Here is a 26461-nt window from a genome sequence, read left to right as displayed (position 1 = left end):
AGCCATTGTGGTGTTTAATGAAGTCTCATTTTCAAGATACTATTTCCCAAAGTGTGGGACGAAATACATTGGCGTTCCAGTTACTTTCGTGCTTCAATGTATAAAACAGCATTTTGGTAAAAAAATAAGTGGAACAACAATGCATTTTTACGCTGAGTATCATGGCGCATATCTCCAAACTGGCGTCATTCTGGAAATTCGTTCTAAGTGGATACGCCTGAGAAGCTCACCGGCTCCAATTCGTAAATTGCAATATGTGTCATAAAGTAATTAACTAAGAAGTACATTAGTCAATTTTTGGTAATTAGCTCAATATGGGTTTCGATTTCTCGTGTTACTAATGTCCGCCTCATCGAATAACCCAGCTCAATGATAAGAATTATGCTACCTGCCACAGACGATTTCTAAAAAATCTCTAACACTTAAAAATGAACACCCTGTATAACGCTGCGGCGCTTCAGCGTACGTGCTACGCTGTTGCTGCGACAAATCCCTAGTTCATTGGCTAAAAACGAGTGTGTTCACGTGCACGCGCGGTCTTGCAAGCTTTCGCTAGCACATCTACAAAAAATGCGCCATCGCGCCGCACACAACCGAGTACATAGCGATGTATGTTGTTACAACATTATGCGGTAGCAATGAATTAAAAAAAAAGAAAACGAAAAAAAGCGCTGGTAAGATCACTGTACAGTGTTCGAAAGGTGGGTCACCGCGCCAACGCAACACATGCAGTCGCAGAACAGAATGTGACAGTGCAAGAGTCGCATTTTCGCCGTCACACGCAAGCTTGAACCCACGTCGACAAAAATATGCCAGTGTCGTCTGCTGTTGACGATAGTTGCCGACTTAGAACATCTATGCCCCGCCTCTCGGTTGCCAGCTCTCAACAGACGTCGCGTCCCCAAATCGGAGAGTGGATGCCGGCACATGCGAACCGCTCGAGCTAACTAATCAGAAAATTAACTAATAAGAAAACAAACGTAATAACAAAATCCTGGCTAGGGCCAAACTTTTGCTGGTCGCCAGCACACAAACGCTGCGACCGCGCTGTTGCATGTTGCCAGTCACTGGTTATCTGTTTTGCCAGCCAGAGGCCGCATGCGTACGGCACCGCTCGAGCGGTCCCAGCGTGAATAGAATTTTGTGCCCGGTTGCTCCAACCGCCCGCCGCCACTGAACCGCCCGCGTGCGGTGCGGCTTGCGGCGCTGGGCGGCTCGACCGTGTACAGGCTTTAACGGCTGCTTCGGAGGCGCTTGGTCGCTCAGTCTCGCCATGGATGGCGCGCCGCCTGGGCCGTCTGCGTGTGCGCTTCACGCAAGCGACACGCTGAATCCAATCATCAAGTAGCTTTAGCTAGACGGCAGGCTGCGAAATCCCAAGAAAAGGCAAAGTTGGCTGCTTAAACATTAGAGCAAAGGGAGGCCAGATTAGCACGTTATAGAGAAGCTTACCTAGCGCAGAAGCGGGCATTAATAAACACTGTGTGCACAGTCCTTCCAAAACCAATGCAAACAGACCTTTCGCTCGTGATAACTAGGTTTACAAGAGTTAGGGCTCTGTTATACTCCGACGTTCACAACGCGCGCGCGCGCCGGCGTTCGTTTCGTCGCGTGACGTCGGCGAGGCCACGCCAGGCGCAAATCCGCCTGCCCTATAGACGATTTTACGGAGCGCGCGGCGATACCAAGGTCAATCCACATAGGTCGCGAAGCTTCGGGCGAAAAGCGGTTCAGAACCAATTGTCACCGACATCAGCAAGGGTGGTTATGGGAGCAGCGATTGAAGCGCGACTATGTTTGGGGGGAATAAACACTGGGAAAGAAAAAACGCGTGTTTAAATTAAAGCGAGACGCAGTCAGATTCATTCAACGAAAATAAAATTCCTAATTCATTTTATATATGCATGGCGAGAAAAGATACAACTGTATTTTACTAGATCATTATCAATAAATACCTTTTTTCAGGGCCCACCGTGAGAGCGCCCATCGATAGCGGCGGGCGTTGACGCCGCTATCACTTGCAATGCCATGCAACTCTTGGAGTGCGTGGAAAGGCGCGCTCGTAAAGTTCACCTGTTACAATACGCCCCCCTCACATGTGTTGTGTTGCATGTCGACGTTTGTATGAATTAGGTGACGCGGGTAGTTTTATTGTTTCTTAACCTGTGCAGTCAAAAGTAGTGAGTTGCGACCGTCAGATACTTGTTTACTTTAGTTGTTTTCGTGCAACAGCGCTGGCCGACGGGCTTGGCGTCCGACGAAAGGATGAGCACTCTACGCAATCTACGCCCAAAGTGTTCGTCGGCCTCCTAAGAAAGTATGTTCTGTGCAGCGATGCGATTTCGACACCCATACGGCTGATCTTTTCCGGCATCGTTTTTCGCGCTGAAAACTCGGAACGCCCATGAAGTCGAATGGCAGGGCATTTGAATATACAGATCTAATGGCAGGCCTCCGAAAACAAATTTCGCGCCTATGAGAACAAAATGACGTCACTTCTGTTTTTGATGGATATGACGTCAAATTATTTTTTCTTCCGCCGGAAGTGTTCCCTCCTCACACAGATGGCGCTAAGCCCCATGAACCGCCGGTAAGCAACCATGTTTTGAACGTATGGGCTTCTATGGAAGCTTCGCTACCACGTATATCTACCTTGGCGATACTCTCGAACCAGGAGCGCTGCGCGCGATTTCCTGTTTCCGTTTCCGCTTACCCAGAGTGGCCACCTTGCAGTGGGCTGTTAAATTTGCTCGACCGTGGTTGATACGTGCCTGTATCAATGGGTTTTCTTCTTTTTGTGTGCACTGGTTAACAGCAGAAATGCCTTTCACCGCGCCTACGTCGTCCGGTCAGCACTGTGTAGTGGTAGGTTGTGGCAACAACCAGCGAAAACGAAAGAATATCGCGGATAGCTTGTGCGAAAAACACGGCTTGAAGAAGGAGCAATGTGGTTGCGACATATTTCTGCTACACCGCTTTCCCGCGAATGTCGACTTGTGTCGTCAGTGGACTTCGCTGATAAACAGGAAAGACTTTGCGCCAAACAGAAATTCACGTGTGTGTTCTGCGCATTTCGTGGATGGAAAACGCACGGAGCAAAACCCTCGACCGATGCTGAACTTGGGTTACGAGCGAAAGGTAAGAAAACACTTTGTTTTCCGCTACCTGTCTAGTTCTAAAGCGCCGAATTTCGTGTAAATAGTGCTGTAGACGTTGCAGTGGGCCTTTACAGCTGTAGTAGAAAAGCTACAAAGTCATGTACCGTAGCTCGTAGCTGTTTCTGCCCCCTTGGTTTCTGCATAACCTGAATAAGAGACATGTGCCGTCGTTTCGTGCTCGATATTCGGTGTGGTAGTGTTGCTGCGGAAATATGACGCTTGAGCTCAGGTTTCGCGCTAGAGGACACGATATCGAACTGATAATATCTCTGTTTCCAACTTCGTTGCTTCGCTTCGCTCGTCTGCGGCGATTTACCAGCAGCTGCTGCTGAATCGAAGCCTCCGTTTGTGGCTGCCATAATAAACTTGCTGCGGTGGCCTAGCGGTTATGGCGTTTCGCTGCCAAGACCGAAGTCGTGGTGTCGATTCGCATCGGCGGCAGACACATTTCGATACTTTTCGATGGAGGCGAATTGCAGAAAACACTCGCGTACTTAGACTTGGGTAGTCTAAAGAACTTCGGGTGGTCAAAAATAATACGGTGGTCACTACTGCAGTGTGTTTCCTAATTTCATCATGGCTTTGGCACATAAAACCCCAGAATATTTAGCGGCTATAATAAAAGCTTCGTCATATTTCAGGTTATCTTTGGGCGCAGACGCCTGAACCGAGACGAAAACACGCCACCACCAATTAAGCGGAAGGCAAGTGTACAGATTGTTATGACATTGTGTGGCTCATAATGATTTATTTCCGTTCCAGAGAAAAACGAACAAAGACACACGAGATGAAGCGCCAGAAGCGTCACGCCAGGTTCCTTCACAGAGTGTAAGGCTTTTCTTTGGTTTAATTTGTCTGATTCTGAACAAACCAGTCAACTCTGGGAAATAGCCGGTGTGTACCATCATAAGAACAATGTAGTAAACTGGTCACAACAAACATTTCAGTAGTATGTTACATACCACAATATGGGAAGATATTATTTGTTAAACGAACTGTTGTCTTTGAGAACACAAACTTAGCTAGTTGATAATCTTGCCTGCAAGTAACTTCACTTACTGGAAATGCCCCAAGTAGCTCTTCCGCGGGCTATGAAGTTTCTATAACTATGTAGGCTAGCTGAAGTTCTGTCAATGCAACATACGCTCTTGATGTGGTTCTTACAGGTCACTTCTGACGCACAAGCTTCCACGTTGACCTCGGTTTTAGACAGTTTGGAAGATGTGAGTAGGCATTCACCTGTCTTGACATACTATCACTGAGAATATATACTCACTTTTTGCGTGTCCTGCCCATACCAGGTGGAAGATACCATTCTAGACAGCCCTAGTGCGTGCCAGGAAACAGAAGTAAGTAGTCATGCAGACAGCCTAAGTTTACAGGCACACCAGACACCTTACAACCATGCCAATTTTTGTAGTGCTTCCCTCAACAGGAGACTTCTCTCACCGAACCTGTAGCGCTCACTCATGCTTTTGAAAGTGAAGCAGCTGTAAGTGCATGCAGCACTTTTGCACCACTTATTGACACACTGAATGGCGATTTGTTTAACAGGCTGAGTAGTGTAAGCGCTTTTCAATTCCTCTTTACACATTATGAAAGAGTAAGCAGTCATGCGAAGTCTTCTGCCTTCTTGTATTGTCATATTTAAAGGAAACTTAACTTCAACAGGTTGCAGCACACACCGAAACCACATCAGTCAGCAATGTTCTGGGGAATGAAGATGTAAGTGCTCACACAGTCTGTCTAGGCTTTTGAACATGGTGCCTGTTTAAGAAGTACACCCATTAATATGGTTTCTCCTTTCATAGGCTTACTGCAGTGAAAATATATTTGACAGCCCAGGCACAGTTTATGAACCACATGTGAGTGGTCAGGGAAACCTAGGCTTTTTCATATGTTGCTTCAAGTGCAACTTAGCTGTCACTTTCTTCTACAGGTTTCCCTTCAAGGAGCTGCACTGGTCACATGTACATTCGATAAGAAACCAGATGTGAGTGTGCAAGCATGCTCCTCTCCACATGATTATGTCTACTGCCTGTGTGATGCTGCAATGATGATTGCTGCTGTGCTTTGTTTACAGGCTGCCACTTATGGTGTAACTACTCCAGACAGCACTGTTGCAGAAAATGAAGTTTGTGCAAGCTTAACATCAGATCACGAAAGTGATGTAAGTAGGCACGCAGATTATTTGAGTTGCCAGATGGCGTGTTTAAGTTTCCGACAGAACTGTCATTTTGTTACAGATTTGTGCAAGCAGAACAGAGCACATCATGACTAGCGAAAGTACAAAGGTAAGATTTTATGATGTTAACATGCTCTAAATCATGACATGCCTTTTCACTTCCTTGCAGGTGATGAAAGATAGCTCCACACAATGGGAATTGCCGCCAACTGACCATTCATACACAAGCACGAGACATCCCATGACCGTGAAAACTATTTCCTATCGAACACTGACCAGTGATGACATTCTTTTTTACACTGGCATTCCTGTCGCTGTATTTGACAAACTCGTGTCAGCACTGAAGACTCAGGACAAGACAGTCCGCAAGGTCTTGACCATCGAAGACCAGCTGCTATTGACCCTCATGAGGCTTAGACTTGGCCTCCTTTGTGGAGATCTAGCAAGACGATTCGAGGTCTCAGTCGCTTATATTTCTAGAACATTTTCGAGAGTGCTGGACGACCTGGTGAAGATCATGCAAGAAGTTGTTGTATGGCTGCCCCGCTCAAGGTTGCGGGCAAGCATGCCAGAGAGTTTCAGAAACAGTGAGTACAGTCGTACAACATGCATATTTGACTGCACTGAGGCACTAATGCAAAGGCCACGGAAACTGATGGCCAGATCCCAAAGTTACAGCCAATACAAGGGTGCAAACACAATGAAATTTCTTACCGTCATAGCACCAAATGAATTTATAATGTTCGTGTCAGATGTGTAAGGAGGCAGGGCCTCAGACAAATACATTGTAAAGACATGTGGAGTGGAAGAATACCTCCTTCCAGGGGACGAGATAATGGCAGACCGCGGTTTCAAGCTTGACCCTCATCTTGAAGTTCAAGGGATTAAAATGAACAGGCCTGCATTCACAAAAGGTAGGTATCCACAATAGTGTTTGTGATGACCTCCATAAGTTTAAAGAGCTGCACAGTAATTAGAAGCGTGTACATGATTGCCTTTTTGTTTTTGTTCTTTTCTTAGGAAAGGATCAGCTACCTGAAAGTGAAGTCACCGAAACTAGGCGCATCGCTTCGCTGCGAATTCATGTTGAGCGGGCAATCAACCGAATCAAGACGTACAGAATTTTCAAACAAGTACTGCCCATCAAGTCAAGAAAGTATGCTAGCAAAATTGTCCTTGTTTGTGCGGGACTCTGCAACCTTAAAAGTCCACTCATCAATGAACTAACTCGAGCGTAAATATCCCATATATATTGTAATTTTGGCCCTAAGCGCTCTGTGAGAAGTGAGTAGGGTAAACGACACTTCACTTCAGTGATGCTGTTTTTGTAACCTCACTGGTCTCGTACCTGTGAAGCTTATGAAGTGATATGAGGCCAAGGTGTAAAACAGGTGGTTGAATGGTGTTTATTCTTTCAATATACTTAGAGGGCTCTAATGAAGCAGACATTATGAATAAATAAAATTTTGCTTGCTACGTATGTGTTATTTGACAAATCTCAACATATGTCTTGCACACAGCCAGCTTCTTTTTATAATGTAGGTCCTCAAGGTGAGGCAGCAGGTGCAAAAAGTAGAATGCTTCGAGTCTCTTCATGTTCTGTTCAATGTACCGTGTGTCAACTGGCACATTTACGATTACATCACTTTCAGCTGACCACACATAAAAATAGCACATGCTTTTGCCGCAGCAAAACATACCAAACTGTACTTGGTCATAGTACCCATTTTTTCCGCCTGGGCAAAGCACATGTTCGCCATTCACAAGCTTAACGTCGTACTTTCCCCCTTCAATTAACACCTTGCAATCAGAAACTGTGGGACACTTGATCTCAAGTAGGGCATTATCAGCACAGATGCCATCAGGGCTTGCAGACAGCCAAGGATGTGTACTACTCACTACCATCCCCGACTGTGCTACAGCCAGACCAGTTTTCCTCATGAATGCCACTCTTGCAATGGCTTCGTACTTCAGCCCGTGCTTTGTGGCAGCATTGCCAGTAAAGCTTGGATTTGAAAGTGCAGAAACAGCTTTCGAGGGGTCAGTGCTTTCCTTTTTAGGAACCCGCTTCACATTTGATGCAGTTATGCGAAGGCGCCTGGCCATGTGCCATAGTGGGCACCCCTGTTCCCTAGTGGAAAACTCAAGCAAAGCCCGTCCTTCATCCGAAAGCACAACAAATTTTTGATAAAATAATTTGCAAGGGCCACAGCTTTCTGGAAGTTCCAATGGGTCTGTATGTGAGTGGCGAGGCTGGCTTGGCAGATCAGCAGCAGATGGGTCCCAAGCTGCCGCATTCATAGTGCTATGAAGCAAAGTACCTGCATGACATAAAACAATTGCAACTAATTTGCACTGCATTCTGCCAGCTAACACCACTTGTATTTATAATTAAATACAATAACCAAACATCATGTCTATTGTATTTGAAAGCCACCAAAATCTACCGTCACAATCTACATTATTGTTAAGCTAAATAAATGGCAATGTGAGTCATTTCCATGAAAACATACTAATGAGCTTTAACAAACAATCGCCACTATAATTTTAAGGCATTTAATTTAACACAAATTCACTCATTTCACCTGTCGAAAGAAATGTGCCCTCACCTGGAATGTTGAAGAGATCTGAGAATGGTTTGCTCCTGATGTGGTTTATCAGCTCTTCATCATTTCCGAAGTGATGAAACTTTCTTGAGGGTTTTGGTGCTTTATTTTCGGAGTCCACAGTTTGTTTTTGGAGCTTAAAGTCCATATCTTCAAGCAGGACAGGTTCCACATTCCTCTTTGTTCCCCTGTTCCACTGAGCTGCTTGGTCAGTACATGATGTGCCGGTCATTCCTGACGTGACAGCCATATCGACTTTCCACAGTAGTGCACCAACATGGCTGCAAACCCTTGCTTTCCCAGCCATACATGAGCATCCAGCAGTGATTACCTGGCCGGTGTGCCTGACACAAGCCCATGCTGTCCAAGGCTTTTGATTTATGGCCTGCGAGGGTCGAACATCCGCCTTGAGGTACACAACGTCTTTGTTAACATTGTGACAAAGCACCTGGCCAACCCAGCCACTCTGCACAAAATTGTAGGAGTCTAGGCTTTTGTATGCCTCTGCTTCCTTGAGGTCACATGCCTTGCTCCTTATGAGGTAGCACACAATGTGGGCACTGGACACACTTGGCCATGCCTTCACGTCGTCCACCCAGATGTTGACGCACATTGGGTGCATGTAGGTCACGCCATCTGAAAAATAGGTGACATCAAGCAGTGAGTGTATATGTAGGTTAAAACAAGCATGCTGTAAGGACTGCCTAATCGAGCCTCCTTGGGCACAATATATATATATATATATATATATATATATATATATACTGCCACACCAAATACGACGATTAAAAATTAAATTCTGGGGTTTTACGTGCCGAAACCACAATTTGATTATGAGGCATGCCGTAGAGAGGGCCTCCGGATTAATTTTGACGACCGGGTTCATTAACGTGCACCCAATGCACAGTACACGGGCGTCTTAGCATTTCACCCCCATCAAAATGCGGCCGCGATTCGATCCCGCGCCCTCAAGCTTAGTAGCGCAACGCCACCACGGCAGGTTATCAAATACAATGGGAACACGCGATGGGAGAACAGAGATCATCGATCTCCCATGCGTTAAACTGTGAGATGCAACTGGACGCGATAAACATGCCCGTGGCTCAGACTGCAACATCCCTACATTCCCTTTGCTAAAAACATTAACTGCTGTCCGTAGTAAGGGACTCCATATTATTTTGACCAGCTGGGCTTCTACACACAACGCACGGCACACGAGCGTTTTTGCATTCCGCCCCCATCGGAATGTGGACGCCGCGGCCGGCATTGAACCCTCCACCTCACGCCCAACAGTGCAACGTCATAGCTACTGGGCTGCCGCGGAGTGTTCCTTTTCATGAGACGGCACATATTGCATCGTTCCCACATCGTTTCCATTTATTACGCGAGATAGGGCTTCGTAGCACGCCAGCGATGCGGGCTGTTTATTAGCACGGCTAGACGGCTTTCCGCGATCGCGGATCAGTAGAAACTGAGCCGTTCCGCATGTCTGACCAGAAAGCACTCGCAACAGCGAGAAAAGATTTCGGCAGGACACCGCCGCAAAGCCATCCTACGCAGCTTGGTTGCAGACCAGCCATGCGATAAGATGTTGCCGATAAAAGGACAGCGAGCGAACGGGAAGACGCGGTGTCCGCGCCGCCACAAACGTGCGACGCTGCTACGAACACTCCGTGCACTGTACAACTAATAGATGATCCTGTACGTAATTGCTCGCTGAGCGATCACAGATTCTCCAAACGATGCAACACAGCATGCATTGTTTATTCTACGCTAAATTTGCGAGCAAAACATTGCGAGTTGAGCGCAGACACTTACCGATGTCGATCGTATCCCCAGCCGACAATGTGCGGGGCCCGCTGGCTCCTGGCTGCGTGCTGCTGTTCGTTCTAGCCACTGTGGCCATTTCCTACCATCGATGAAGATTTGGCGAGCAGAAAGATGCGTCTGCAATATGCTAACAACAATTCCGCACGAGTTCACAGACACAATCGTCGAAACACCTCGTACGAACACGTTGCCGAAAGGCGCTGCCGACGCACTTAACAGCCCAGCATAGCGCGGCATTGGCGTTTCTGGCGAGAGCCGCTAGGCGGCGCTAGTAATGTGAGTATGGCGGCGCCCAGCTGCCTTACGTAAAATAGTCTATAGCCCAACGCGACGCGGCCCGACGTAGCGGCCGCAGCCAAAACAGCGCATGCTCAGTAGAGCAGAGCGCCGCGCGGAAAGCGAGCGCCGCGCGGAAAGCGAGCGCCGCGCGGAAAGAAACGCTGACGCGGTGCAGTCTTGGTAACGTGCTGCATTTCGCGCCGGCTGCCGCCGGGCCACGCCGACGGACGCTGGCCGCGTCAGTCGCGCCTCGCGTCAGACTATAGAGTGCTCGCGTTTTGCTAGCGTAGCGTCGCTGTGCCCAGCGCGCGCGCGCGTCGACGTTACGTCGGAGTATATCGAGCCCATTAACCCTCAGCCATTTTTTTAGCACGAAAGTGTTTTATGCCGGGGTCCACCAAGACTTCACTGACGTATTTCCGTCACGGAAATACGTCAGCTTACAATGTACACGAACATAATACAAAGAAAGAAACCAGAAGAAAAAGTTCCACAAACATGGAAAATTTGGAAATCGAACCCACGACCTCTCGGTCCGCGACGATAGATCGCCGAGCGTTTAACCCATTGCGCCACAAACGCATTTGCAGAGAGCTACACAGACGCGCCTTATATATCTAACACTCCTCCGTGTACCCGCGCTCTTGCTCGGGGCGGTGCCGCCGCCTACGAGCAGAAAAGAGAAGTACTGCATTATGACACTAACGCGCACCGACAGTGAACGCTTCGGTGGTCTCAGCACTACGACGCCTCGATGCCAGCATTCGAAGGGACGCTGGCATCAAGAAGCACTACCAACGCCACCTAGGTGGCGTTCACCGTACTCAGCACAGCGGAGCGTGGCCTCCGCAATTAGCTCTGAAAATGTTTCTGAAGTTGATCGCGGAGGCTGCAATTACGACGCGCTGTACGCGCTGATTTGACTCGGTGACGATTCAGTTACGTGCTTTGTCTTGCGCGTTGTATTAGTGTGTCAGTTACGTGCTTCGTCTTTCGCGTTGTGCTAGCGTGTGCAGCGTAGTGCAGCTTCCATATGCACGACGGTTGCTCATGGTCATCGACGTTGGTAGTCGTGATGGAGGAGACGTGCCACCAGGCGTCAGCGTGGGTGCATCAACGCCTAAGGGCGCTTTAGCCACAAAACACCAATAGACATTACATATCAATGTGCAATAAACATTACACTACTTCTGTGAAGACACGTTTCACTTTCGTGTTCTATACCGATTCCTATATAAGAGGGATCAACCACATTTTTTTTCGGTAACCACCACACCGATTAAAATGAGCTATTCTTGCTTTCAAAAGCAAAAGTTCAAACTAGTGAATATAGGAAGCAGGTCTTGTATTTAGGCCGTCAATGTTTTTACAAGAATTGCTTAAAATTGCATTGTTTGAGAAAACAAAACTCGAGAGTTTACAGTTTACGAATCTCTCACTCGGCAATGAAAAAAGATATCACAATTTTGTTACTGCCCCAATTCCTCCTCCATTTTCTCTGCGCCTGCCGCGTCACCGACGCGGCAGCCACCGCGCCTCTTCGGCTACGTTCACAGTTGGGAAGCGGCAAGCGGGAGGAAAGGCCAAAGCGACCGCAAAGTCTTTTCCGCGCATGTCCAAGTTGTTCACATTTATTTTGCTACCGCCGCGGCCACCGCTGCCACTTTCACCCACATCCATCTAGTCTGCGTACGTTTGTCGGCGTGGTGGCGCTCATTATCGCACCATTTCAAGCGGAGAGAGAGAGAGACTCTTTGTTAGACGAACAGATTTTTGCCGGCGCGCATACAACCGCTGGCATGCTACTCTGTATAGGAATGGGGAATGGGATTAAAAGATTCCAGAGTGGGGAATAAAACTGTCAGCCCGTCCACTGGGGTGGATATGGGAGACCAGCGAAGCTGTACTATGGTGGGAATTATGTATTTCCAATTATGACTATTAAGATGTGATGGTGTAATTGGTTATTTGAACTCTTAAAGAATGAGAAATGTATGTGATCCGGTGGTTTTCATTTAGTGACCACAGGGACCATGGCCTTATGGTCGCTACGGTACACCGCCATAGGGTGTACGGCAAAGGTTGGCACGTTCTTCATAAACACGTCACCAACGCCGCGCGCGTTTGGTGGGAACGCGGGCAAAACGCCGCGGCCGTCAACAACAGTTCTGCGCGTTGCTTGGGTTACCGCACGCAACCGCTGTCAAAACGCTGGCGTGAGCAAGCGCCCCAGCAGCAGCGGGTGATTTTATCGCTTCAACGGAAACTGAGCGGCGAATGCACAGCGCATACAAAGGTAGGAGCCGTGTTGTAGATCGCTTTCAAGAAACGGTGCGCGCCACCGCCCGGCGCCCAGAGAGAGTTGGCGGCAGAGGCCGGCAGGGCTGCGCGCATGCGCCGCAGTGGGAGAGCGGGCACGCACACGCACAGTCCAGGGTATCTTGATGCCATCCTCGCCAACCGCTTCCCTTCCACTGGGAAGTCGTGTTCGCTCTCCGCCGTGCATTCGCTCCCCGTGAAAGCGCGCGTACCTCGCCCACGCGCGCTTTCACTCGCCCATGCAGCATACGGCCAATGAGAGTTTTTCCCCTATTGTCGGATGCGACCATCGAAGAGTGAGCCCTTAACAGCTTCGCTGTAAAAGAGAATAAAAATAAATATGAAATGCGCAAGTGGACCTGATACTATTCTTTACAGGTGAGATGGCGGGTAAATTTAGCTTTTCTATATGAAATCGTGAATCTTTAAAGCTTTTCGATTAAACCAATTTCTGACAGGCATTTGAACAATAAGTGCAAAACCTGCCTCTGTTTTGAAGGGCCGGGCATTGGACCTAAGATGCTGGGTAATGTTAACGGATCCTGGCAAATCATGTTCGTTTGTTGCCCAACAAACGGACATGACAGTACGCGGACAGTACGCAGGACATTCTAGTATAGTAATATTGACGCGAAATAAGTTGGCACTGGCCCCTTGAGGCGAGGACGACGAACTTCGTGGCTGCGCGCGCGCTCTCCGAGGTCCATCCATTCCTAAAGGCTGACGTGTTTTTCTGTCTATCTGTTGCTGGTCAACTATTCTAGCTGTACTAGCTGGGTGACATTACTGGTGGAGGTGCTGGGTACGGTCGATGTTGAGATCTCCGGAGCGTACCCCAGACCTAAGCCCGGCGAGTAGTTCGGCCGACCTTACCCCTGTGCACGTACGTACCAGCCGACGTCTCCAGGGTCTCCAGCCACAGCACGGTCTGCTACCCCAACGAAGTAGGATGACGAACCAACCACCTCCTGCCGCTACTGCAGCATCGCACGTGGTCGTCAATCAAACCCGGATGCCGAATCCGTTCCACGGGAGTGCTTGAGAGGACGCCGACGACTGGCTTGACCATTTTGACCGGGTCGCCAACCTCAACGACTGGACCGGCACAAGCGTAAGCTACGCTACGTGTACTTTGCTCTTGAAGATTCCGCCAAAACATGGTTTGAGAACCACGAGGCGACACTGACGTCATGGGAAGAATTTCGTCGGCAGTTCCTCAATGCCTTCGCCATGGCGGACAGGAAGGAGAGGGTGGAGTTAGCAATGGAGGCGAGAATTCAAGGCCCGAATGACCGAGTGACTGCGTACGTAGAAGACATGAATCGGCTCTTCAGACGTGCGGACTCTTCTATGACTGAAGCAAAGAAGATGCGCCACCTAATGCGCGGCGTCAAAGAGGAAATCTTTGCTGGCCTCATTCGAAATCCGCCGACGACACTTGCAGAGTTCTACGACGAAGCTACTACCATGGAAAAGGCCCTCCAACAGCGGGCCCGGCAATACAACCGCGACGCCGTGATTTCCAGGGAGCTCTATGCCGTTACCCTCGGGAACGACATCGGCGCCTTGCGAGAACTCATCAGTGCTGTCATCATGGAGGAACTGCACAAGATGGAGACGACCGCTGCCTCTGTGGGACAACTTTCCATTGCGGAAATGGTGCGCGCCGAGGTCCGACAGGACGTCCATGTTCCTGGACAGTACGAGGCACCACAGCAGGGACCGCGTGTTGAAAGGAATTACGCTGAAGCAGTACGCTGTCCACCACCCTCAAGTGCCTATAGCATGGTACACCTCGCTCAGCAAATGGACGTAAGCTTCAGGCCTCGCAGCCCACCGCAGGTCGCCGAAGTAAGAACTAGGAAGAGCGACGTCTGGCGCACCGCAGACTACAAGCCCCTTTATCATTGTGGCGAAGCCGGCCACATCTACAGAATGTGCCCTTATCGTCATGTGGGGCTCCATGGATTCTCGCCAAATGCACCTCGTCCAGGACCTGGTAAGCGGCGGCCGGAAATAGAGAGTTTAGTCGTGAATAGTCCCAATGGTGATTAACGATGGCACGAGCCCCGTTCGTCGTCTTCTGCTTGTTACAGGTCACCATCACCAAGCCAAGCCTTCTCTCACGGCGATCTCAGACGCCGCTCGCCTAGCCCGGAGGGTCGGGAAAACTGAGTTCAGCGACATATGGAGGTGAGGCCGCTGATGTCGACTGTGCGCAAGATCCTCCACTACGACGACAACGACGAATACAGAACGACGCAGACGTACAGACGCAGTCGAACTCCGTGCGAGAAGTAGTAACGTCGAACATTCCTGTCACCGTAGACGGCGACGAAATAACGGCATTAAGCGACACTAGAGAGGACACCTCAGTTATGAGCATGGACCTTGCCTGCAAGCCGAAGAAAGTTTCTACCGAGTGGACAGGGTCGAGGACATATGCAGCAGGCCATCTGCTAACCCCGGTATGAAGATGCACCGTGCGAGTGAGCATTGGTGGGTTTACGCACCTCGGAGATTTCGTTATCCTCCCAAACTGTTCGAGGGACCTAATTTTGGGAATGGACTTTCTACAGGCTAATGGAGCTGTGGTTAGCTTACAAAAGTCGCTGGTAACGTTTTCGACGGCACAGGTCTTAACAGGAAGCAGCACTGACGACACTTATGTCAACGCCTTGAGGATTGTCGACGAGAACACCACGGTGCCGCCAAGGAGCAGCGTATTGACCCTCGTAACCTGCGACGCATTCGACGACTATGAGGGTAATACCGAGGCAAATATCCCGCTGTTGCTCGAAAGACACATCTGCATCGCCCTGGGCCTTGTTCGAATACAGAATAAGTGCTCGCAAGTTTTGTTGACAAACTTCAGCCATAAGTAATAGCACGTCCCTCAAGGTACAGCTGTAGCCTTTCTGAACGACATTGCTGACTTCTCCGACGTCGGCGCGTTACAAGTGACTTCACTGGATGCAACAACTCACGCCAGCCTGACTACCCGCGTCCACATTAATGCTGACTTAGCAGATGTACAGAAGGATCAGCTGCTGGGCCTAGTGACATAATTCTCTGGCTGTTTTTCCACAGAATCTATAAAGTCCAGCGCACTTCCATTACGCAACACCGGATAATTGCAGAGGAGTCGGCGCGGCCTGTTCGCCAGCACCCGTACCGCGTGTTACCTAGGAGCGGGAGGCGATTAAGCGTCAAGTTCAAGAGATGCTAAATGATGACGTCATCCAGCCGTCGAAAAGTCCGTGGGCGTCGCCTGTCTTACTAGTAAAAAAGAAAGACAACACACTCCGCTTTTGTGTTGACTACAGACGGCTTAACCGAGTCACCAAACACGACGTTTACCCCCTGCCACGGATCCATGACACTTTGGACCGTCTGCGTCGTGCTGAGTGCTTTACTTGGCTAGACCTAAAGTCAGGATACTGACAAATCGAAGTGGACGAGCGTGACCTTGAAAAACCGCCTTCGTGACTCCCGACGGGCTATACGAATTTAAAGCCCTGCATTCGGTCTCTGTTCCGCTCCTGCTACGTTTCAACGAATGATGGACACTACTCGTCGGACTAAAGTGGTAGACGTGTCTAGTGTACTTCGACGACGTTGTTGTGTTTTCCGGCACGTTAGATGAACATCTCACCCGGCTACGAAGTGTCCTTACCGCAATACGCAAGGCAAACCTCACCATCAAGCCTGAAATATGTTACTTTGGCTTCCAGGAACTCAAGTATTTAGGCCACGTGTTCAGCTCCCAAGGAGTACGACCAGACCCAGAAAAGCGCGCTGCCGTTGCCGAGTTTCCTCACCCTAAAGACAAGAAGGCTCTTCAGCGATTCCTGGGCCTCTGCGCTTACTACCATCGTTTCGTTGAAGGCTTCTCCAGGATTCGCCAGGAGAAGCCTCCAGGTTGAAGGCTTCTCCAGGAAGGCCTGCTCTTGGTCTTCCGTTCACGTGGACGGAAGACCAAGAGCAGGCCTTCACCGAATTGCGCAAACGCCTTCAATCCGCTCCAGTGCTGGCGCATTTTGATGACACCGCGGCAACTGAAATTCACACAGACGCAAGCAACGTAGGACTCGGGGCCATTCTGGTTCAATGGCAAGACGGCGCAGAACATGTAATTGCGTTCGCGAACCGTAGTCTTCCAAATACAGAAGCTAATTATTCAACCACCGAAAAATAATGTTTAGCAGTTGTGTGGGCCATCAGCAAGTTCCGACCTTGCTTATACGGCCGGCCATTTCAAGCGACCAGTGACCACCATTCGCTCTGCTGGCTTGCCAATCTACGAGACCCGTCAGGTCGCCTCACTCATTGGAGCCTCCGCCTCCAGGAATACGACATAACTGTTGTCTACAGATCTGGCCATAAGCATAGCGACGCTGACTGCTTGTCACGTTATCCATTCCCTTGACATCCTCCGACTTGGAGCTAGATTTGCCATTTCTTGGTGTCGTCGACGTGGTGCGCATGGCTCACTATCAACGTGCAAACTCTGAACTACTTCCAGTCATCCGATATATCGAGGGAGCCGACGTTGTTGTCCCACGCCCACTTTCACGAGAATTGACATCGTACTGCCTGCGGGACGATGTCCTATACAAGAAAAATTTCGAGGACAGGCAAGAAACGTTCCTTCTCGTCGTTCCGACGGCGCTGCGCGAGGAAGTTTTACAGGCGTGTCACGACGATCCCTGTGCCGGCCACTTAGTCTCCGCGAGGACATCAGCGCGCATACGGCAACAATACTATTGGCCATACCTATTTTCGTCGGTTTAGCGCTATGTGCAAACGTGTCTGACTGTCAGAGGCATAAAGTCCCACCCGTCAAGCCTGCCAGCCTCCTTCAGCCTTTGGATTCACCTCCGGTGCCGTTCCAGCAAATGGGAATGGACCTTCTTGGTCCGTTTCCCACGTCTTCCTTGCAAAACAAGCGGATAATCGTGGTAACTGATTATTTAACTCGCTATGCGGAGACAAAAGCTGTGCCGCGGGGAACTGCTGCTGAAGTCGCCAGCTTCTTCGTCTACTGCGTACTCCTTTCTTATCGGAATGGCCAATAGCCCACTTTGTAAATCCTGCGGGTGTAATGAAACAATCGCACACCTCCTTTGTGAGTGCCCTCATTTCAACCCACAGAGAGCAGTTCTCTCAGCGACAATAGATCAACTGGACAAACGCCCAATAACAGAAAATAACATCCTTGGAAACTGGCCTACACAAACAACGGCGCAAGCCGCCCTGAAGGCACTGCTGCGGTACTTGAGAGACACCGGACTCAGTGACAAATTGTGACTCTGCACTGTGTTACGTAGGAAGGAACGTTCACACTAAGCAACACGAGAACGCCTTCGCAGACTACGTGACAGTGCCCGCAGAAACAGTTCTGTTGTGTGTGCGTGTGTGATTTTCTTTTCTTTCTTTCCTTCCTTTTTTTATGCTTTATTTTTACTTATTTTTCTCTCCCTCTCCTTTCGCATCTCTTTACCCCTCCCCCGGTACAGGGTAGCCAACCGGAGACAACCTCTGGTTAACCTCCCTGTCTTTCCTTTACCTTTTTTTTCTCTCTCTCTCTTCGTCCACAACATCATGCTTCGTCAAGGTGCACCCCATAGGCGGAAAGTTCTCATTTTTCCAGGGGAGGGGGGGGGGGGCTGGGGCCCGACCAGCTTTCCGAAACCTACCCATATATATATATATATATATATATATATATATATATATATATACCCTCTGCTAACAATTTTCTATTTCTAGCTTTATGGCGAATGCGATTATATCGACACTTCAGGCAAACTGACGCGGTTGTCGTCGCCGTGATGTTCCGCATTAAATCCAAATGCCATATACATGAGCGACCCATACCCTCTGGGTGCGGGAAAAAGCACGTAACATTGAGCCGAAAAGGATGGCGGCTTGATGGCATTATTTCCCACGCGCTCAATATTCGGGTTAGTTGTAGGCCACGTAATCAAACGCGAATGGGAAGGAGAGCGCGCGTCTTCTCCTCTATAGCCCTGGCGTATACTGTGAATGACTGCGCGGCTGACCCGCGTGCCATATCTAATTGTTGCTAATCATTGGTGGGTGCAGTGATAAAGGGCTACCAGGGATGGCTGCTAACTTCATGCATGCTGTCTTCCTTGCCGGGCTGTCTTTCTGCGCCCCTAGTGTTGCAGAGTTAAGAGACAGAGGTCATCGCAGATCACTCACAGAGGCCGTCAGTAGTGGACATAAAAATAGGCAGATAATGATGACGACTCTAATTTTCAGAGTTGCGGTGAATCGCGTGGCTGTACGAACCGTTCGCCTCCGCTGCCGGCGTTCTTCACAATGCTTGCGTTGTGAAAGCGAGTGTTCAAGGTCATCCAGTGAGGTATTTACAGGTTTACATGGTCCGTGCTTACTATGTCCACTATGCTTACTATTTTACTTTTAGGTGAATGTTTACTACAATTTATGTGGCCACTATAACTAACATATAGACTCGTGTAAGGGCCACACTTTTCTGTCACAATTTTGACGAGCCTTTCATGGGACCAGGCCATTTGACCTCATTTTTCCAACTACAAGTATCAAATCGGCCGTAAACCTCCGCGATCGCCTCCTCTCAACATCCAGTAGCGACGCACGAAAGTACGCTGCGCGCGACAATTCGCTGTTGAGCCCGATCAAAATCAGCGCATGGAACGCGATTGCTTCTCGGTAGGATGCCTTTTTTTTAAATATCGGCTGTCAAGTTATGGGTGCGGCCCTTACACGGGTGCGATCCTTACACGGATTTACACGGCAAGAATCTTCCTTCGTGTAATTGTCCTCTACTTCGCTATCACTAATACTGCTTCGCCTACCCGGCCAAAGTGCACTCTTTTTTTATTTTTTAGTACTTTGAGTCCGAGTATAAACGCTTCTGCGCATGACTTCTAGACTTCTATTTATTCTGATTTTGAGTGAATCTAGCTTGGCATCATCGGTTACTGATTCTATATACAGGTTGTTTCAGCGAACAGTTTCCAAAATTTTTAAAGGTGCCCTGTGGCAGATAGTACAATTCTAGTTCATGAGCTCGTGTACTCGAAGAGGCGGGCATTACTTGCACGAAAAATTGAAATGCATAATCGACTAATTCACAAAATTAACCAATAAAGTTTTTAGCTTATGGCCCATGGCCTTATGCCTTATGGCCCATGTTGACCAACCTTATGGCTCATGTTGCAATTTACAAATTGTTGCCGTGAAGTGCGGATCCACTTTGAACTAAATCTCACGCTGACACCAGTGTCGAGATATTAATCATCTAACTTTGCGGAGAAATACATTGGCGAGCCAGTCACTACCTCAACAAAACGTCGTTTTATGCATCAAAGCACAAAAGTATGAAAAGAACAAATTATGGGATTTTACGTGCCGAAACCACGATCTGATTATTAGGCACGCCTAGTGGAGTACTCTGGAATAATTTAGACCACCTGGGGTTCTTTAACGTGCACCTAAATCTAAGTATACGGGTGTTCTAGCATTTCGCCCCACCGAAATGCAGCCACCGTGGCGTTATTTGATCCCGCGACCTCATGCCTTGCAGTCCAACACCATAGCCACTAAACAACCACGGCGGGTAAGCGCAAAAGTAACTGGAACGCCATTGCATTTCTCCGCAATGTTCGGGAATTAGTATCTCGAAACTGGTGCCATCTTGAGAATTAGTTCCTAGTGCATCCACCTTGCGAATTCCACGGCTAGGATTTGTAAATTGCAACGCGGGCCATATGTTACTATGTTAAAAACCTAATTGGTGATTTTTTTAGTTATCAATTTTTTGTGCAAGTAATGTCCACCTCTTCGAGTAGACCAGCTCATGAACTAGAATTGTGCTATCTGCCACAGGCAACGTGTAAAAATTTCTTTACATGTGCTTGCTGAAATACCCCATATTTATGGCCTCTGCATGTAAGATGCGATGTTTCCATCCCGAATGCGTAAATGTTGTAAATAATTAGAAGAGCTTTCTTTTCTTTTATTTTGTCGCCAGTCGTTAGCATTGCCTACTGGAAAGAGAATCAACATTGAGACACATATTACTCACGTGCTTTTCACACGCCGTTGATAGAAGACTCTGCCGAAGGGGTCACTGAAATCTGCAGGTTTTTTTCAGGGTCAAAAAAGCACGCAAAGTAATTTGAAGTGAGCTGAACATACCAACATATTCATTCTCTAGGTGTAGGCTATCCATTTAGTTGGCTACCTCCTCCTCTTTAAAGCATATAATAAACTTTGTCCTTTGTATATATTTAAATATATCGTGTCTGTGCGTGGCGTTCTCAGCGGAAATTTAAAAAAATGTTAAAGTAAGGAAACACGGATGAGGTAGCCGCTGCTGGTGCTTCTAATGCGCTTGTCCTCCTATCGTCAGGATTTGCCGAAATAAAGCGAAAATATAAATTAAAAGCCTTGCACGTCCGCGCCAACAGTGGTGCCGTAAGCTTTTAGCCACAACAAAAGTGAACATGTGGAGGCAACGCAAGAGAATCCTCAAATTATGTGGGTAACAGAACTCCGGTAATGACATTTTAGAAGCGGGGGGGGGGGCAGGGGGGGGATCAGCCCTCCCGGGAAAATTCCGGAGGGGCTCGAACCCAGGAGCCCCCCCCCCCCCCTCCCCCCGTAGTCGGCGCCCATGGTGCACCCGCTGAGCTCATTACTCACCGCGGTGCAACGTTTACAGCGGCATTGTTGCAACAAGTCGCACACCGCACAAGACGCACAAGTAGCACACGACGCACACCGACCACCGAAGGAAGACAGCCTATCATCCCCAGACTAACGGCTTAACAGAGCGCCCGAACAGAACATTGGCCAACATGCTATCCATGTACATTGATGTGGAACGCAAAACATGGGATGAAATTTTGCCATACGTGATGTTTGCTTACAATACCGCTGTGCAGTAGACCACCGAGTTTACACCATTCGAGCTCGTTTATGGACGTCGCGTTACAACCCCCCTAGACGCCATGCTCCCGGTAGACCACGGAAGCACAAGGAATGACACCACCGAAGAGTTCGTCGAGAAAGCAGTGTTGCGTGTCGCAGACTAATCCCGCCGCTGCTACCAGTTTGTTGGGAACGGGTAGCGTTTAGGCCGGTGATCCTTCAGGCAGTGGGATGAGTACGTCCGGGAGTAAGAGCGATAGAAAAAATGGCTTATTCTACATATTTACAGTGGCTCCAAATATGGAAGCCCACTCTATGGGGGAGCACTTCGAAAGTCTCAGCTCACTACATGTCTGAGCACATATCAGAACACGTCAGGACAAACCACTGCACGCAAGGTGTCTCCTTATAAAACATCGGTGTTCCCTAGTTGACCCGACTAGGGAATCAGATGACCTTGATGCGGCCAATCAGTGTTCGCTAAACTCCGCCTCTAATGTTGCACCTTCGAAGCAAGGACGAGGCAATCAGGAAACAGGGGGTTGACACTCCTTCCACGAAAGTCGGTGACCTGTTTCTTGCCCTCCGACGGTCATCTTGCCAGGGTCGGGAGAATGGCCTTTGCACTAATCCCCGCGTCTAACGAAGGGTGGCGGTTGTGGTCGGTCGCTTCTAAGTGCGCTTCTTTGTCATGGCGTCACTGCTGCTGTCAGGCAATGTCGCCGTCTGGACGACGCTGATGAAAGGGGTGGCATCGGGGGAAGCACTCAAAGAATGCACCCGGCCGATTCGGGACGCAACAGCAGAGGAAACTCGCCAGCTTGCTCGGCATCGCATCCGCACCCAGCAGAATACCGACGCCTGCCGTTACAACCGCACCCGACGGAACGTCCAGTACTCATCAGGCGACCGCATGTGGATGTGGACACCTATCCGACACCGTGGGCTCTCGGAGAAATTGCTGAGCTGCTTTTTCGGCCCCTACGAAGTTGTACGCCGCCTCAGTGATGTGAACTACGAGGTGGTGCCTCACAGTTCTGATCCTGGTTCGAACCGACGCCGTCCCCGTGCTGAAGTCGTCCACGGAGTACGGATGAAGCCGTACCATGCACGCGAGGGATGAGCAACCCTCACAAACCGCTTCAGCATTTAGTACATTCCTGTATGTTTTTTTTTTCTTTTCATGTTGGCCCTCTTGCCCATAGTGCTCGCCCGCTGTCCTTGAAGCGACCGGGTCGGTCGCTTTTGAGAGGGGAGCAATGACGCGAAATAAGTTGGCACGTGGTGACACTGGCCCCTTGAGGCGAGAACGACGAAGTTCGTGGTTGCGCGCGCGCTCTCCGAGGTCCAGCCATTGAAAGGCTGACGTGTTTTTTTTTTTTTTTTGCCTATCGATTGCTGGTCAACTATTCTAGCTGCACTAGCTGGGTGGCAGTATGTGCTCCATTATCTCTAAGTTTCCACAGCTATCCCAGTAGGGTTTAGTGGTACGCCCTATGCGGTACAGATAATTGTTCGTGTATGCCACGTTCAGTCGAAGACGATGGTACAATGTCTCCAAGTGTCGAGGAGGTGGTCGTAGAATTTTCTATCCCATTTCTGGGTCAATATAACGCAGAAAGTTATCTTGGTGAAGGGGCAGATTCCAGAGGCGGTCTTTTTCTTGTTAGGCATATATAAATATTTTTTTGCTATGTTTGAAGCGTCGGCTTTGGTAAAAAATGTTCTTCTGGAATTGCGGTATTGGAGTCCAGTTCTGGCAGCTCCATCAGCTTTTTCATTCCCCGAAATACCAGCATGGCCAGGTATCCATTGGAACTTGATGCAATGCCCAGCACTCTTAGCCTTGTGGTGAAGATAAGCAATTTCAAACGCTGCAGGTTGGTTATTACATCCCTTGTGCCTGTTCCACATATTTTGTAGGGCTGTCGGCCTCATTGACCCATCCCTCATCAAAATCGATAATTTCGCGCATGTACGACCTTCGGTAAATTCCTCGTTGGCGTTCCTTAATTCTCCTCACACGGGTACGGTAGCGCTGAATCACAGGTTGGTGCTTGGACGCTTTTATTTACTACTTGTAATAATGTGTCATTATTTTGTATTTTGGCGGCGCCTCCAGGACACCAAAGCGGCAACGGGAACACCACAGCTAAAACCCGGGTTGGTCCTTGTGTTGGGGCTCGCCGAGGCCTACGCGTCCTACGCGCGACCTACGCTCCGGCCTCGGCGGCCCCAACACACAGACCACCCTGCTTCCAGCTATATCCCCCCGCAGCCCCTTGGGCCCCTGGAGATACGGCGCCGCCTGCTTTGTTGTAATCTCAGGCGTACTTCAAGAGGCCATCTCAGGTGTACTCCGTTTGCCGGTTACACGTGCTCTCTTGGAGCAGTACTGGTAAAAAAAAATCTATCGTCGTGATGAGAAAAGCACCCCGCAACGGAAAAAGCGCCCCGCAACTTCTGCAACATACCGTGCCCGTGCGACGAGAATTACGGAGCGCCCAACTTTTTTCTGCCATGGAAGTGGAAGAAGAAATGGCTTTTATACTTTTACCTATTTGTTTACTATAAATGGACAATGAATAACGGAAGAAGTGGACACCTCGGAAGTGGCGGTGGTGGGTTCGGGTTCGCCAGGCTTTGCGAAAGCGCCAGAAGTTGGGTAACGCCAAGGCGTTGCCGCACCTCCGGTGGCACGACGTTGAATAATATCGCGAGTATTGCTGACAGTGCGTTTTAGTACCACTCTTGTCGTAGAGCAAGGGTGGTTCTTGATCGCGTCGATCAGCATCGCAGCCTACACTTTGGTGGGGTGCGACTGTTTTCACAACAAATCCAAGGACGGGCGGGGCCTCGCCTCGAAGACGTGGGCTCGCCTCGATGACGTATTACCATTTTCTGTTTTTTTTTTTGTTACCCTCTCTGTTTGGCGGCGCGGTTAAAGCTAGGCGCGGTCGGTGTGCGGCGCCTCAGTTCGTATCAGCTCATTCAACGTGAGCGAGAAGTTGGTGCGCGCATCATATTCGCGACATGCGTTGTTTTGTTTCGCTTGTGAAAGCGCGGAATGCAACGATGAGCGATCCTTCTGACCGACAGAAGGTGATCCAAAAGTACTTCCAAGGGTTACATCATCATGAAGACGGCTACTCCCATAGCTGCCTTAAGTCAGACGATGAGCGTAAGCTTTTTGACTTGGCTGCCGTCAACGAGATCTAGGCATACTGTGCGGACATCAAGAGACCTGAACAGGCCGTCTAAAATGTAAGGGTGTATCGACTATTCTTAATGTTTCGCTCTGCGCATAGGTTTATCATTGAAAAACGCAGTAGTACCGGGGACTCAACCCGGCAGAACGACTTGTTTTCATTTGCGGTTAGTGCGCAACACTAGACAACTGATTTATCTTGATTCGCCTTTTTGAACATCGGGTTATCATTGTTCTGGTTACCGGTTCAGAGTTCCGATAGCACCGATTCATTTCGGTTTGAGTGGAGTATTGTTCTGGTTACCGCGACATGACCCGATCCTAAGAAATTTTTAGAAACGTAAAAAGAACTGAACTGTTATTTTTCGGTTTCAGTCATGATTAGAACCGCGCATGCAAGCTAATTCTGAATTTTAAAAATAAGAAAGTCTGCCCCTGTGCTCTTTACATAAATTTCACTTCATTTATTTCACTTATTTTCTCTCAAGGCCGAGGCATTACAGAGAGGAGTGGGTAGTGTAAACACACACACACACACACACACACACACACACACACACACACACACACACACACACACACACACACACACACACACACACACACACACACACACACACACACACACACACACACACACACACATTTTAGCGGCGTAGTGAGGTTACAAAAAGTGGTTAACAAGGGCTTGTTTGAATTCGTGCATATTTACGAGTGAAACAATGGAAGCGGGAAGGCGGTTCCAGTCGTTGCTTGTTGTGGGAATGAATGAATTGAAGTGCGTGTTCGTGCGGCAACATGGCACGTCAACTTTGAAGTGATGATCGTTTTTGGAAGAAATGTACAACGGTGGTGACAAAAGAGAGTCTCTTAAAGTAGGATTACAATGATAGATCTTATGAAATAGACATAGACGCGCGATTTTACGACGAAGTGACAGTTTAGGCAAATCGAGATTGTATTTCATTCAAGTGACACTTGCTGTACGTGAGTAGTTACATAAAATAAAACGTGCTGCTCGGTTCTGAATTGCTTCTAAACTGAGATTAAGCGAACTGACATGGGGATCCCAAATGGAAGATGCATATTCAAGCTTGGGCCTAACTAATGTTTTAAAAAGCAAAAGTTTTAAGTTGGTGGGAGCTAGACTAAAATTACGTTTTATATAACCAAGAGTACGGCCAGCATTACTTGTTATATGGTTCAGATGAGTTTGCCAGGAAAGGTTCTCAGAAATATAAATGCCAAGGTATTTGTAAGTGGAAACCTGAGTTAGGGGAACGCTATTAAGAGAATATGTACATGATGTGTCGTGAGAAGTACGTCGCGTAACTCTCATTGCCTTACATTCATTAGTATTCAGTTTCATAACCAGGTCTCACACCATGCATCCATATTCCTGAGGTCCCATTGAAGCGTTAGATGGTCGGCAACAGTTAATATTTCACGATAAATAACACAATCATCTGCGAACAGCTTTATAGACGAACAAATCTTGTTAGGCAGGTCATTAATGTATACAAGGAAGAGCAAGGGTCCTAGTACTGACATCTGTGGTACTCCGGATGTCACAGGACAAGGGGCAGAGTTATGGTCATTAACTGTAACGAATTGCGTGCGTCCTAACAAGAAACACTCTATTCATTTAAGTACTTTAAGGCCTAAATTCAGCGCGCGTAGTTTAGGTAGTAGCAATTTATGACATACCGAATCGAAAGCTTTTGCAAAATCTATGAAGATGCAGTCTATGAAAGAGGAACGATCCAGAGCGGAGAATAAGTCGTTAGTGAAAGACAACAGTTGTGTCTCGCAGGAATATTTTTTCCTAAACCCGTGTTGCTGTGCAGTGAAGAAAGAGTTTGTTTCCAAGAATTCTACGAGGTGACAATAAATGACATGCTCCATGAGTTTGCAAGGTATACTTGTCAAT

At 48.5% G+C, this 26461-nt stretch overlaps 2 protein-coding genes and 1 pseudogene across 2 annotated transcripts in view; 1 reads left to right on the top strand and 2 right to left on the bottom strand.

Annotated features, from left to right (window-relative positions):
- The window catches only part of LOC119445354 (inversin), a 369285-nt gene that overhangs the window by 98375 nt on the left and 244449 nt on the right, over nucleotides 1-26461 (bottom strand). The gene's annotated exons all lie outside the window — the stretch shown is intronic.
- LOC119445357 (uncharacterized) lies at nucleotides 3885-6819 on the top strand (annotated as a pseudogene).
- LOC119445355 (uncharacterized) lies at nucleotides 6817-9985 on the bottom strand. The gene is made up of 3 exons (XM_037709664.2): nucleotides 9768-9985; nucleotides 7953-8585; nucleotides 6817-7664 (listed from the first exon to the last, which is right to left on the bottom strand). Exons 1-3 carry the CDS (start codon nucleotides 9853-9855, stop codon nucleotides 6817-6819), a joined length of 1569 nt encoding a protein of 522 aa, XP_037565592.2. The 5' UTR covers nucleotides 9856-9985.

Source organism: Dermacentor silvarum, chromosome 3 (assembly GCF_013339745.2).
Source record: "Dermacentor silvarum isolate Dsil-2018 chromosome 3, BIME_Dsil_1.4, whole genome shotgun sequence".
Classification (NCBI taxonomy): Eukaryota; Metazoa; Arthropoda; class Arachnida; order Ixodida; family Ixodidae; genus Dermacentor; species Dermacentor silvarum.
Note: the sequence above shows the minus strand (reverse complement) of the source record. Positions and strands in the feature narration are given on the sequence as shown.